The sequence below is a fragment of the Sus scrofa genome, chromosome 15, assembly GCF_000003025.6.
Source record: "Sus scrofa isolate TJ Tabasco breed Duroc chromosome 15, Sscrofa11.1, whole genome shotgun sequence".
Lineage (NCBI taxonomy): Eukaryota > Metazoa > Chordata > Mammalia > Artiodactyla > Suidae > Sus > Sus scrofa.
Genome location: NC_010457.5, coordinates 65094713 through 65108139, shown reverse-complemented (window position 1 = coordinate 65108139; position 13427 = coordinate 65094713). Strand labels below are relative to the sequence as shown.

General features: G+C 39.2%; 2 protein-coding genes across 4 annotated transcripts in view; one reads left to right on the top strand and one right to left on the bottom strand.

The window, feature by feature from the left end:
- Nucleotides 1–13427, top strand: part of CCDC148 (coiled-coil domain containing 148) — a 362700-nt gene that overhangs the window by 322932 nt on the left and 26341 nt on the right. The gene's annotated exons all lie outside the window — the stretch shown is intronic.
- Nucleotides 1–13427, bottom strand: part of UPP2 (uridine phosphorylase 2) — a 43088-nt gene that overhangs the window by 23600 nt on the left and 6061 nt on the right. For both annotated transcript variants that reach the window (XM_021076463.1, XM_021076462.1), the window contains exons 2-4: nucleotides 12043–12160; nucleotides 5851–6009; nucleotides 2521–2635 (exon numbers count right to left, since the gene is read on the bottom strand). In XM_021076463.1, coding sequence (XP_020932122.1) covers nucleotides 2521–2635; nucleotides 5851–6009; nucleotides 12043–12160 — 392 coding nt within the window. The remainder of the gene's footprint in view (nucleotides 1–2520; nucleotides 2636–5850; nucleotides 6010–12042; nucleotides 12161–13427) is intronic.

The following is a 13427-nucleotide window of genomic DNA, read 5'->3' as shown; positions in this document are numbered from 1 at the left end:
TAATTATTCGTGTGTTTATCTGTTGCCTTTTATAAGCTCTATAAAGACAAGAGCAGTATCAGTCTACTTTTGCCTGCTCAGGACTAGTATTATGCCTATCACATTATACGTACTCAATAAAAATTTAGAATGAGGGAATACTTCCATAGAGATGCCATAGAGCAAGATCTACAAACTACAATCCACAGGCCAAATCCAGCCCGTCTTTGTAAATAGAATTTTATTGCAACATAGTCACATTCATTTATTTGCATTTTTTCTGATTGCTTCCACACTCTAATGGCAAGAGTCGTGAAGTTGCAACAGAAACTGTATATCCTGCAAAGCCTAAAATATTTACTATCTGGCTCTGTGCAGAAAAAGTTTACCAACCCCGACCATAGAGAGTAGCCATATCCTTCTGCATTTTTACAAATTCCAGCATTGTTCAACTTGGGGTTAATTTTGAAGATCCAGCTAGAGACCAAAGGTAGTTTCTGATGATAGAGCCTTGGTGGGTCAGATACTTTTAAATAGGTCAAACATGTGGCTTCTTGAATTACTTACAATGTTCTAAAAATAGGAAAGTGAGAAGGAAGTTGAAAATCTGGACATCAAAGATGGAGTTATTCAGGAGTTCCTACTGTGGAACAGTGGGTTAAGAATCTGACTGCAGTGTCTTGGGTCACTATGGAGATGCAGGTTAAATCCCCTGGCACAATGGGTCAAAGGATCTGGCTTTGCCACATCTGTAGCATAGGTCACAGTTACGACTTAGATTTAGTCCCTAGCCTAGGAACTTCCATTTGCCATGGGTGCAGCCATGAAAAAATTAAAATTAAAAAAAATTTTTAAGTTATTAACATGCCACCCTAATATTTAGATGCATTAGAACATTTATACACCAGTTGAAGTTTCTCAAAGGCCAAAATGCTATTTAATTGAGGGCTTTATCATCATCAAGTTTTGTTGGCTCTTCTAAGGAGTAGTAACATCAGCAAATAACAACAGCAAAAAACACCAAGCTGCACCTCCATATCCTTCTTAAAACAAACACATCTTTTCAATAAGCTAAGAGTTCTTAATGAGAACAGAACTTCAAAATGAAAGTATCCACAACAGCACAGTGCTTTAATTTCTCACAATTCATAGACCTTTATTGTGCTACATGAGTGGTCTCTATCATGTTGCCATGAAACAAATCACCTAGAATCCATGACCATGAGCCGGATGGTCAGCAGGGTGCCTTGCCTACGCTGAACACGTGTTAGTATCCAGGGGCAACCACAGCATTTATGGTCATGGTCTATGCAGATAGACCCTTATATCCCATAACCCAAGAATTATGAGCAATCTTAACAACACTGTTATCTATGTCAAGCCCAAATTCATGGTTCCCTACTGTTGCTTATTTGGGTAACACTGGATGAACAACAGTCCAGAAGAATACCTGATCCAACAATGATTGCTAACATTCTCCTCTTTGTTCTGGGTGGACATTCACAGATGCCCTACTTTAATCCACCTGAGAGGGCCTTGGCTAGACTTCGTTCCTGTACACAGCTGTGCAAAGGGCACACAATCTTTTTTGAATGTGTTTGTTTCTAGTGAAGCATGGCTCAACTACCTGTGGCTCTGTAACATCCCGCAAGTCACTTCTCTGGTTCTTTGTTTGAGGGTTTCTGAATCCCTTCTTGTTCCTAAAATGTGTAATTTCGAGACCGAAATTCAACTTTTTATCTAATTCCCATTCACTCTGTCAACCCAACCTTTCCAGTTACAGTACCCTGTCTGAATCTGCATTTGGTGACATAGTAGAGTCATCTCCTCAGGAGATCTGCTCCTGAAGAAAAGGTGGGAAGAGAAGGAGGTCTCCTCAGAACTTGACCTGAGCCCAGGGTAGAAGTGACAGCCCAGGAAGAAGGGAGGAGGGGAATCTCTGGGAAAACCTTAGGAAGCAACTCCTGATTCTTCCCTAAAAGCCTGGACTGATCTCTTCTGGTGTGTTAATGAGGAAAAGACCGAGTCAAGAAAAGAGTAGTTGCTGACTTGAGCTAAAGCAATGTTTTCCTAAAGCTATTAATGTCTGCTTACTTAGCTGACAAACAAGGCAAATCTTAATGTTTTTTTTTTTTCTTGAAAGCACTTTTCCTGTCACTTATAAAATTCCAAAGTTTCAAAATTTGCTCTAATCCTCAAAATTTACCCTTATCATCAAAACATATTTCCTAGCAATTCTTTCACTCTTACAAACACCTAAGTCCATCTGGACAGTAGACAGTGGGATCGCTCATCTAGGTTTCCATGGCCGGAGAAAAAGATAAACTATATATATATATATATATATATATATATATATTTCTTTAAATTCCTTTACTTGTCTTTACATTTAAATTTCTAAATTGCCTCTAGCCCAGCTCCCCAAACATTTTAGCCCATCTGGTTTCTGCTGGGCTCTGAGCATGTTGGTATATTTTGGCAGCTAGCTGCCCTGTATGGAACAACCGCTTGGATTTAATAGTACAAATCAGTCCATCTCACCTATTCCCCCTGAGGTGCCGATTCTGATAATGGTAACATCGCAGCACCGGGCATGGTACAGTAATTTAATGAGTTCATGGAGCATAATAGAAATGGAGGGGACGCCCATGCCATGCTGTAGAGAGAAAAGGGAAAGTCATTATACAGCTCACAGACTGATATACACACACAGGACATATTTTCTTCCTTCATTACACGTTAACAGCCCTCAGATAAATTTCCATAATCATTATGACTTTGCCAAAGCAGAGGAAAACGTAAGTCAGCTCTAACTGACGCCTACATGACATGCTGATAGATAGGTCCATCTGTGACCATCAGAGAAAGGCATCTCCCTGCCAGTTAAAGTGAGTTCAGCCCTCACTATCAAGAGCAGAAGGTGGGGACGGCATGGTGTACTGGTGTGGCAGGGCAGTGCCATTTCTCATCTCCCCGCTGGGCTCTCTACAGTGAGCCTCTGAAAAAGAGCTTTTTGTAAGATTGACTTGATTTCGAGGAAATATAGATTCGGCTGCCATGTATTTAGTCCTTTTCCACCATCCTAAATGGAAGAGTAAATCCATTTCATTGCTCTCATGTGTCTTTGTTCACTTGCTGGTAATTCCGTGTGAGCTCTGAAAGGTACAAGGGTAGAGACGTGCTTTACATCTACACCTAACAATCAGGAGTGTATGCTGGATGTGTAGGTGAGGTTAAGTTGCTACAGACTGTGACTGTAACCCCAGTTTTCCTCAGTGTTTGGAAGCGTAGAATCAATATTACATAACAGAGGTCAACACAGGTTAGAGGATTTAGGCATTCTCAGTGGTTACAATAGGTTCTAATAACACTCCAGAAAGATCCATCATGCTAGAATTTGTAGTAGCTGGAGCTAAGTTTAGAATCATGACTATTTCATTCCTAATATAATACCAGAGAGTCCAATGTGTTCCTCAATACTCTACTCTGGGGCACAAAGACCTTCATGTGCAGAAAAGCAGAAGGGATATCTCGGCAGTTAGATGGCTGTCACTCATTCTCTCATTAACGAATCTGGAAAACCTTTGAGCCTTGGCCATAATGTTTTCATCTGAGTTCCCTTCCTCTCATCATCAATAACATTAAACTATGGGAGCTCCCATTATTGCTCAGTGATAATGAACCTGACTAGTATCCTTGAGGATGAGGGTTCGGTCCCCAGCCTCGCTCAGTGGGTTAAGGAGCTGGTGTTTCCATGAGCTGTGGTGTAGGCTGAAGATGCAGCTTGGATCCCACATCTCTATGGCTGTGGCATAGGCTGGCAGCTGCAGCTTAGATTTGACTCCTAGCCTGGGAATTCCATATGCCAAGGGTGTGGCCTAAAAAGACCAAAAAAAAAAAAAAAAAGGTAAACTGTGAAACTCTGTTTTCCCCATTTTTGGTTCCCATGGAACATGTCCTGACTTCCAAATACATTGTAAGTTTTTGGAGACATGAATCAAACCTGTATTAATTGTGTGTACAAGATTAACAAGTCTGGGTTAATCTTGCTACTAATGAGTAAACTCTCTAAATCTCATTTCCTCAACTGTAAATTAAGAGAATGATCCAATATTGATCTATTAGTTTCCTTCTAAATTAGATATTTGATAGGTTTATGATCATCACTTCATGGTTATGCATCATGGCGATAATACAAATGGGCTTGTGTACTTCTGCTAAAGTCTCAGTCTCTCTCCCCCTCTCCCTTTCTCTCCCTCTCTCTCTCTCTCTCTCTCTCTCACACACACACACACACCTTAACAGCTGCTGGAGAGGAAGAATTTTCAAAGAAGGGATCTCAATTGGAAATCCTCTTTCTGCCTAGTGAGCTCATTTCTAATTGGCTGATACCTCTGGGCATGATGCATATTTCAGTTCTTTTTTCACTGACAGGCCAGCAGGATCAGTCTACTGCTGTTTTTCTATCTTACTCTTAAGCTTTACTACTTGTTTATGATAGTTTCACATTATAATTTTTGTCCTTATCCATTTATTGGGGGGGAGCACAAAGAGTTGTAATCTAAAAGTCAATCAAAAGTTAGAGGACAAAATGTGCCAAAATTGGAGTTCCTGTTGTGGCTCAGTAGGTTAAGAACCTGATATAGTATCTGTGAGGCTTGAGGTTCAATTCTGGCCTTGCTCAATGGGTTAAGGATCTGACATTGCCATAAGCTATGGTGTAGGTTGCAGACACAGCTTGGATCTGGCATTGCTGTGGCTGTGGTGTAAGCCAGCAGCTGCAGCTCCGATTCGACCCCTAACCTGGGAACTTCCATATGCCACAGGTGTGGCCATAAAAGAAAAAAAAGTGCCAAAATCAGAGATATTCAGTTTCTTTCTAATGTAGATATTCTTTAATTGTTGGATGAACAATGAATAAATGAATGGATTCTCCCATTTGAGTCCAAAGCAGGTTTCAAACATCTCCCAGAGTGGAGATCAACTTAGCTGTCCCATTGGTATTGCATAATTTTCCTTTTCTCACTCCAGGCTTCCAGCCATGATTATCCATTCTTCCATCTCCAGACAATGTAGAGTGATTGATGGATAGGATAGTAGCTATTCTCTGGTGCAGGAGTCATATAATTCAACCCCTTAGAACTGTCATGCCTCTGCAGTGGATTCTTCCTTGTCATCTGACATATTGGCTATGCCCCTTATGAGAGCTGCAGTGTACAGATATGCAACAGACTCAGAGCTATTGTTTCAGAATACAGCCTTGTGGCAGAGACCAACTTAGGCCAGCTGGGTGCATGTATTTCCTAAGTGTATGCTGTCCTGCGGCCAGGATAAGGAAGGAAGAGGTCTCTGTGTTCCCTAAAATTGCACATCATTCTGCTTTCATGTTGTCTCAGGACACTGTGTGTCCAGAACTGTTAACATATTCTAAATGCAGGAAAGCAACTCAAAAGAGCTCCGTGGAAATGCATTAGCAGCTTCTCAGAGAGCTTATTATAATGTTAAACCTTGGCAGTCCTGAAAACTGGCCCCTATGTACTAAAAGCCAGATAGTCCCAAAGCTAGATAAGGGATAGAGGAGAAAAAATTTCTGGCATCTTATTAATCATTTACAAACTAAAGAGAGGAAGTATGATTTGAGGGTTCCCCCTTAACTTGCATAGCTAAGTGGTAACTAATAAACTAAAGTGGTGCGGAATGTTATTTTCTGCCTCTAGGATTTTTCCAACTGTAAAAGTCACACCTGGACACTGAATTTAATCGTGTGAAAATGCAAAGCAGGAGTGGAAAAAGAGATCCTGTATTCAGAAGTTCCCCCTTTCTCCTGCTAGCTTGTGATGAACACCTGCCATGCAGTCCTTGAGTACTTACACTGATGGAGAGCACGGGACCAATTTTGTACATACAATATCTGTCTGTCCCGGCACAGATGTCCTTTATGTCCTCTTCACTGTCCTCCAATCTGAGCTCCTTGTGCATAAACAGTGCAAATGCTTTCATTCTGTTGGGGCTCCCGCCAACGCAGACAAACTGTTAATAAAAATCAATAATCACCTGCTTTTAGTAACTGAGATAAAAAGCGAGGGTCAGCTTTCAACTATAATGTTTTTATTTTTCAGTAATTAATATACTTAAAGATATGTGTAGATGTTATGAGTTATGTTCGTGAGTAGCTAATCTGCATCATTAACCTGTAAATAGGTTTTTGTTTTTATTTTGTAGAAACAAAGTTGGATGTACTTAATTAGTAAAGGAAAATATAATCACAAAATCCAAATAAGTGTTGATTTTGTTCAAGTGGGTGTTCCCTGGTGTTTTTGCTTACAGTGAACATCAACCAGCATCTTAAGTTGATATAGTCAGCCAGCAGGCTATGATTCATAAATTCTGAGGACATAGAATGGAAGTAACATGAGAACAAATGGAGGACTACAAGTTTGGATATGCTATCTGATTCCACATTCCCAATCATATATTTTTATTATAAAAATATACTATGTTTACTTAAAGCTTTAAAGAAGGCACATCAAGACTTTCCAACTTCTCATTCAGAAGAAATGCTCATGGAGCAAGCCTTATCATGGTAGACTGGAAATTTCTCTATGGTATTTCATCAGTTCCAATTATTTCATTTTATTTTTGTCTTATCCATATTTTAACATCTCTGAAATGACAGTATGTGTTGCAGTCAAGGGTGTCTAATCTAATAAAATATGGTAATTGTCCAGTAGTTGCTTGTGCAATAGCGTGTTAGGGCTACCTCAGCCCCGGGGATGGGAGAGGTGGATGCTGGAGAGGATGGGCCAGCCTGGTGGAGAGCAGGGCTCAGCAGTGGTGAGGGTGAGTGACAGCAGATGTCAGAGACCTGAGGAAGCACAGCCCACAAAAGGTGCTAAGAACAAAGACATCCTGGAATCTGAGCTGAGCGGTGAGGTGCATAGAGTCCAGAGAAGCTTCAAATCAGATAAAGCAACATAGTGGTTAAAGGATTGCCCTTGGAGGTTAGCTTTGCACCCCACCCTTGTCTTTGATTAAGTAGCTTGTTCAGTGTTATACATGAATCTCTATGTGCCTCAGATCATCATCTCCAAAACAGAAAACAAAAACAAAGAAAAAAACTCCATACTACCTTTCGTTTTGTGAAGGTAAGATGGGATTGAATATGATAGAGGACAAAGCCAGACACTTTCTGAGTGGTCAACAAATGGCAACTTCCATTTGTCATACCACACAGCAGTTTCCTGGCCCTGATTTTGAGCTTGCTTATTGTGTCTATTTATGGAATTCAGTACAAATGAAGCTGGTTCCAATCCAGTAAGGAAAAGGCAGCTGGTAGTGCCTGACTGGTGTGGGCAGTATTAGGCAGAGCTTCAGAAGGACAGCTGGTGAGATCCTTCACAGGGTTGAAGAGTATCTGCCTAAGGAAATACCTAACTGGATTTGTAGAGTTAGATGCCCAATTCACAAACAATTTACCGGGAATTTTGGGTGGTCTCATTACATGATGCATTCTGTTTCCATTTAGCACTAATTTCTGTGCCACCCTCATTCTCAATTATAGGGTATAATCATCCTTTCATCCAGGCCTTCTGATTCTCTTCTACCCTTATTATTGTCTTTTCTGTGCCTTCTTATGAGTGTCTCTGTTGGGGCCTAACGTTGGTAATGAACTGCAATGAAAGCCATCAAGGCTGAGTACTGCCTAAGGTGAGTTTTTAAATTATTATTGATTATTCATGAAATGTTCTTCTTTGTTGGCATGGATAGTTTAGACTTGGCTCAAGATCTGAGTCCAAGGAGTCATTGTTGTTGTTATTGTTTCCTTTTTACAAACTACAGTAGTTTGAAAATAACCTCATTGTGTGGTGCCAGTAATGTAAATTACAACTATTCAGATTGACTGTAAAGTCAAAACAGATGTTGGCATAGCTTGTGGTTTGAATTCTTCTTTGAACTGTAGATATTGCTGTAATCAACAGGAATTTCTGAATGTTTCTGGAGACATAAAGATGATAAGTATAGACAGAAGCATTTTTGTTCTTGAAGGCTTATTTCTAAATCAGTCTTACTAAATATCATCTCTAGACAAAATTTTAAGTCTGGCTGCTTTAATGAGAAGTAAAACATGGCTGAAGACCACCAACCAATGTTGACCTTAAATGATACTGTCTGTGATTTATGCCCCCCCAAATTATCCTAGTTTTATCAAAGAAGATAGAAATATATTGGGAAGGAGTCTGAAGCATTACAAAACTATGCCAAGGACTGTGCCTAGTTACTGCCAGAATGAGCTCGCTTTCAAATATGCCAAGTGTCTTGACTTAGTTTTGTCATGTTGTATTCATCTGGTCCTACTGCAATATATATAAATATATATAAATATATATATTTCATATGTTAACAAAGGCATATAAAAACTTTTAAAATAACATTATAGATCTTTATAAGATAGTGCTTTTTCGGAGTTCCCATTGTGGCGCAGAGGTTAACGAATCCGACTAGGAACCATGAGGTTGCGGGTTCTATCCCTGCCCTTGCTCAGTGGGTTGACGATCCAGCGTTGCTGTGAGCTGTGGTGTAGGTTGCAGACGTGGCTTGGATCCTGCGTTGCTGTGGCTCTGGCATAGGCCGGTGGCTACAGCTCCGATTAGACCCTAGCCTGGGAACCTCCATATGCCAGGGGAGTGGCCCAAAGAAATAGCAAAAAGACAAAAAAAAAAAAAAAAAAAAGAGAGATAATGCTTTTTCATGTTACTTGAAATTTCTAAGGAGGTATCAGTGATTTTATAAAAGACCTATTTGGTTGTTGAATTTGAATAGATAACTTCTTTTCTTTCTTTCTTTTTTTGTCTTTTTATGGTCATACCCATGGCATATGGAAATTCCCAGGCTAGGGGTTGAATCAGAGTTGTAGCTACCAGCCTACACCACAGCCACAACCATGCCAGATCTGAGACCCATCTGTTACCTACACCACAGCTCATGGCAATGCCTGATCCTTAACCCACTGAGCAAGGCCAGGGATTGAACCTGAATCCTCAAAGATATCAGTCGGGTTCAATACCGCTGAGTCACAACAAGAACTCCTGAATAGATCACTTCTAAAGATCCTCCATTATATTTTTCAATTGATTGATTTATTCGAGTCAATATGACAGAAGACATTAGTTGTTCCCCAAAGCTGTTTGCCTTCTTTCTGGGCACACTACTAAACTCAACTTCCTAGCTTTATTTCCAGTTATATGAGGCCATATGCCTGAGTTCCAGCCAACAGAATGTAAGCAGAATTGATGAGTGTCACTTCTCATTCTTGCCCATAGAAATCTCCATTGATGATTCTACAGATTGTCTTCTCCTGTCTGTATGTTGAATGAGTGTTGACACCCAGGGAAAATTTTTAAGGCACTCCTTGAAGTTGACAGAGCAACAAGATGAAAGGAGCTTGGGTCCCTAGTCACCAGTTCGGAGGAAAGCAAACCATAGACCAGGAACATCCACTTGGTACTCAATGTGAATGAGAAGCAAATTCATATTGTGTTAAGCCACTGGTATTTTGAAGTAGCAGCTAACAAAACCTTTTAAATACAGTAAGTAAAAAAAAAAAAAAAAAACAGAGAAAATAAAATGGCAGAATTTTTAATATTTAAAATTTTACACACCCAACGTCTCCTTTCCTTTGATGATAGTGCTATGTTTAATGACTGTTATTTCTGTGAAGACAAGGTTGAGTTTTCAGGTACTGATGGATTATGTCCTATCTTCTAGGCTAGGATTACTGCCCTGGGATTTAAGGGAGTCAAGAAATTGAACCTAGGATGTTCTCATTCAAAGATAAAGAATGTGACTGGAAGAAGGCAAGTTTCTGTGAAGAGCATCTATAAACATAAGTCAGACTTTACCTGCTGCCTCTAAAGAATAGGTTATGCAGCTGGTAGCTGGTTCTGATTATTTGGAACTACATTACCTGCTCCCCAAACTACAGAAACACACACACACACACACACACACACACACACACATTTTGCCTCCCATCTATTAAAATGGCCCAATCAATAGAGGAGGATCCAAACCAGAGCATGCCTTTTTCTTCCGAAAGAGAATCTACTGAAGTGCTCCACAACCAGGTAGATTGTGAGCTTATAAGTTTATATGGTGGTTATTGCAAAGGGTGAGAATAGGTGCTGATAATTAGGTAGAGGAGCGATAGATACCTAGATATGTTTACAATAGATCACTTTCTGTCTCAAAAGCATAAGTCTTTTTTAGTTATTAATTAAATGTGTTTATTAATTACAATGGATCTTTTCATTAACCACAATTATCTTTAGATAAGCATCCTGGGAAAATCATTGTGAGGCATGAACTTCAAACCCAACATTTGGATTCAGATAAAAATCTGGTTAATGAGTATCAAAGACAGTTTTGATCAGTTGCTCTTGGAGCATGAACATCAGACATAGCAGTAGGGAAAGAGGTTACATTAAGAAGATGAAGCCAAAGATGGAGGAAAGCCATGAAAAGGCAAGGAGCTGCTTACTGGAAAGGGGTAGGGAAATAGGCAGGTCACATCAGATCAGCCTGCACCCTCACACCTTGTGCACTAGGAGAGATGGGAAGGGGAGGATGCAATGTAGCACCTACTGTTAATGAACATCATAGATCTATTTCTTCTCTCCCTCACTTCTTCCTCCTCCTCCCCCACCCCCTTCTTCCTCCCTTTTCTTCAATGCCTCGTGCCAATTGATGTACTATTCTCAATTACTATGACTCAAAGAATCCTCCTAGTACAGTGGGCAAGAACCCTGGAAACTGGACTTAAAAGAATTTGGTCCAAACCCTAGTTCTGCCACTCTATGGTGTAACTTGTTGACCACTTTTCACCACTCAGTTTCCTTGTTTTATGGAGGAAATGAATATCTGCTAAACCCACTAAAAGTGGGAATGTGAAGGTTTGAGATGATAGACATGAGGGTTTTTATTTTTGTTCTTGTAATTGCTAAAGAAGTGAATAAAAGTAGGTGAAAACTGCACAGTTCTCTACTGGTGGGACTGCGGATAGGATAGGTGTAGGTCTTTTGCAAAACAAATTTTTTTTTTTTAAAGTTCATTCCCTTTGATCATTTCTGTAAACCTCCTTAAGGACATAGAATTAAATGTGAAAAAATTTTAGGTACAAAAATATCCATTCGAGTATTGTTTATGATAAAAGATACTTTAACATTAAAGCCAATAGTAGACTACATAAAATATGGCACAGCTACTTGGCATCCATAAACAGTGTGATTCAAAGAGAATATTATAATATGGATATATTTTAATGATATAAGGTTAAATGAAAAACACAGAATGTAACATATAATTCCAACTATTTTAAATTTATTAAAAAGGATTGAAAGAAGTTAAAAATAGGTTGATGGTATCTATATTTAGATAGTATGAGTTTTTTTGGTGTGTTTTAAAAAATCATTGTTCTTTTTTATATTTTTCCAATGTTAAATAATGAACATGAGCCACTTTTATACTTAACATATATATTTAAGATAAATAATACAGACATATAATTTTTCTTGCAGCTTTCCATAAATAATTTTCTCATAATATTTCTTATCAAATAACAGAAATCCTAATAATATGAAATATTAGATCATAGTTATTTTCGTGAAGGGAAATAAAATAGTATTGTTAGTTTTGTTGAGTTTTTTTCATTGTTTGATAAAATGAGAATTAATGAGGTTCCTCTATAAATGCAGACGTTAAAAAAATGAACTGAAGCATGATGAATTCTGAACACCCAGCAGTATTGTCCATAAAATTGTATTTATCTTTAGGGACCAAAGAATCAAATAGTCATGTCTGTATTAGATTTAGTTTAAAAACCTTTAAGTCTTGTTGCAAGGGAAATCATTGCTCTTGATGTGCATGTTCTAAACTGTTGCAGAGAATGGGTATGGCTCATTCCTGTTGGGACCTCTGATACTTCTCTGGCTGAAGGTGTAAAATTTATCTTAGGAACATAAGGAGAAATATCACCAATGTCTTTCCTAAAGTTAGGAAGACTTTTACCTTTACATCTCCAAACATTGCTGGTAGGTTGTGTGTTTTTGTTCCTAAATCCAAGTGGTAGAGAATATCTTCATCCATAGAGTCGAGGTAAGGATTTTTAACATGAACAAAACCTTTTCTGGAAAAAATAATACGGAAAAAGATATAAAGGAATTTGACAAGACACCACATAAAAAGGAAATATCATTGTATACCTATGATAATCTCTAGCCCGAATATTGGACACAAAACTTCATTTAGGATTAAATTGATTTGTAAGGAAGCAGTGTGGTATAATAATGAATAATGATGACTAATATTCATTGTACACTTACTGTGTGCTAGGCATAGTATTAAGCATGAGAATTCCACAATGTCATGAAAATGGCATATAATAAATACATTATCTCATTTAACCCTATAAACTTTCTATTAAGTAATACTAATAATTCAATTCACAAGTGAAGAAATCAAGGCTTACAGAAGTTGAGAGACTTAATGCAAATTATACAACAGTAGATAGTAGAACAACCATTTTTATCTGGTTCTGTCCAGCTTTGATGGTCATTTTCTTTCTTTGCATGGGAGGCTGTGTAACATAAGCTCCTGGGCTGTAGGATCCACTACCAGTTCAACTGTATATATATTAATTGTGCAACCTTGGGTAAATTATTTTATCTTTGTTCCTTGGCTTCCTCATCTGTAAAATTGGTATAGTGAAAACGGTAACTGCTTTATAAGATTGCCCTGAGGCCTGAATGGGATAGTGTTTGTAACACACCTAATGTACAGTGAACACAGAATAATTACAGCATTAACCTCCCAACATAGAGGGCCTGACAGGTACAAGCTTTAGAGAAACTGATATTAAAAAAAATAGGGTGTGAGGAGTTCCCGTCGTGGCGCAGTGGTTAACGAATCCGACTAGGAACCAGGTTCAATCCCTGGCCTTGCTCAGTGGGTTGAGGATCCGGCGTTGCCATGAGCTGTGGTGTTGGTCACAGATGCAGCTCGAATCTGGCGTTTCTGTGGCTGTGGCGTAGGCTGGTGGCAACAACTCTGATTAGACCCCTAGCCTGGGAACCTCCATATGCCGCAGGAGCGGCCCTAGAAAAGGCAAAAAGACAAAAAAAAAAAAAAAAAAAAAAGGGTGTGGCAAAGAATGCTGTGTGTTCATCAAATCTCCATTCTTTTGCTTCCTGGGCAGATTGCTTCGCCATTGCAGTTCAGTGGTTACTTGTTCATTCCCACTCATCTTGTGTGTGCTTCTGGGCCCGCTCTGGCCACATCATCCATTCTAGTGGTACTGTGGCTGCCAGCTCTCCTGGCCCTTACCCTACTGCACAAGCATTGCATTCAGCACAGCAGCCCTTTACTCCAAGGACAATCCTTCCATATGCCCTGAT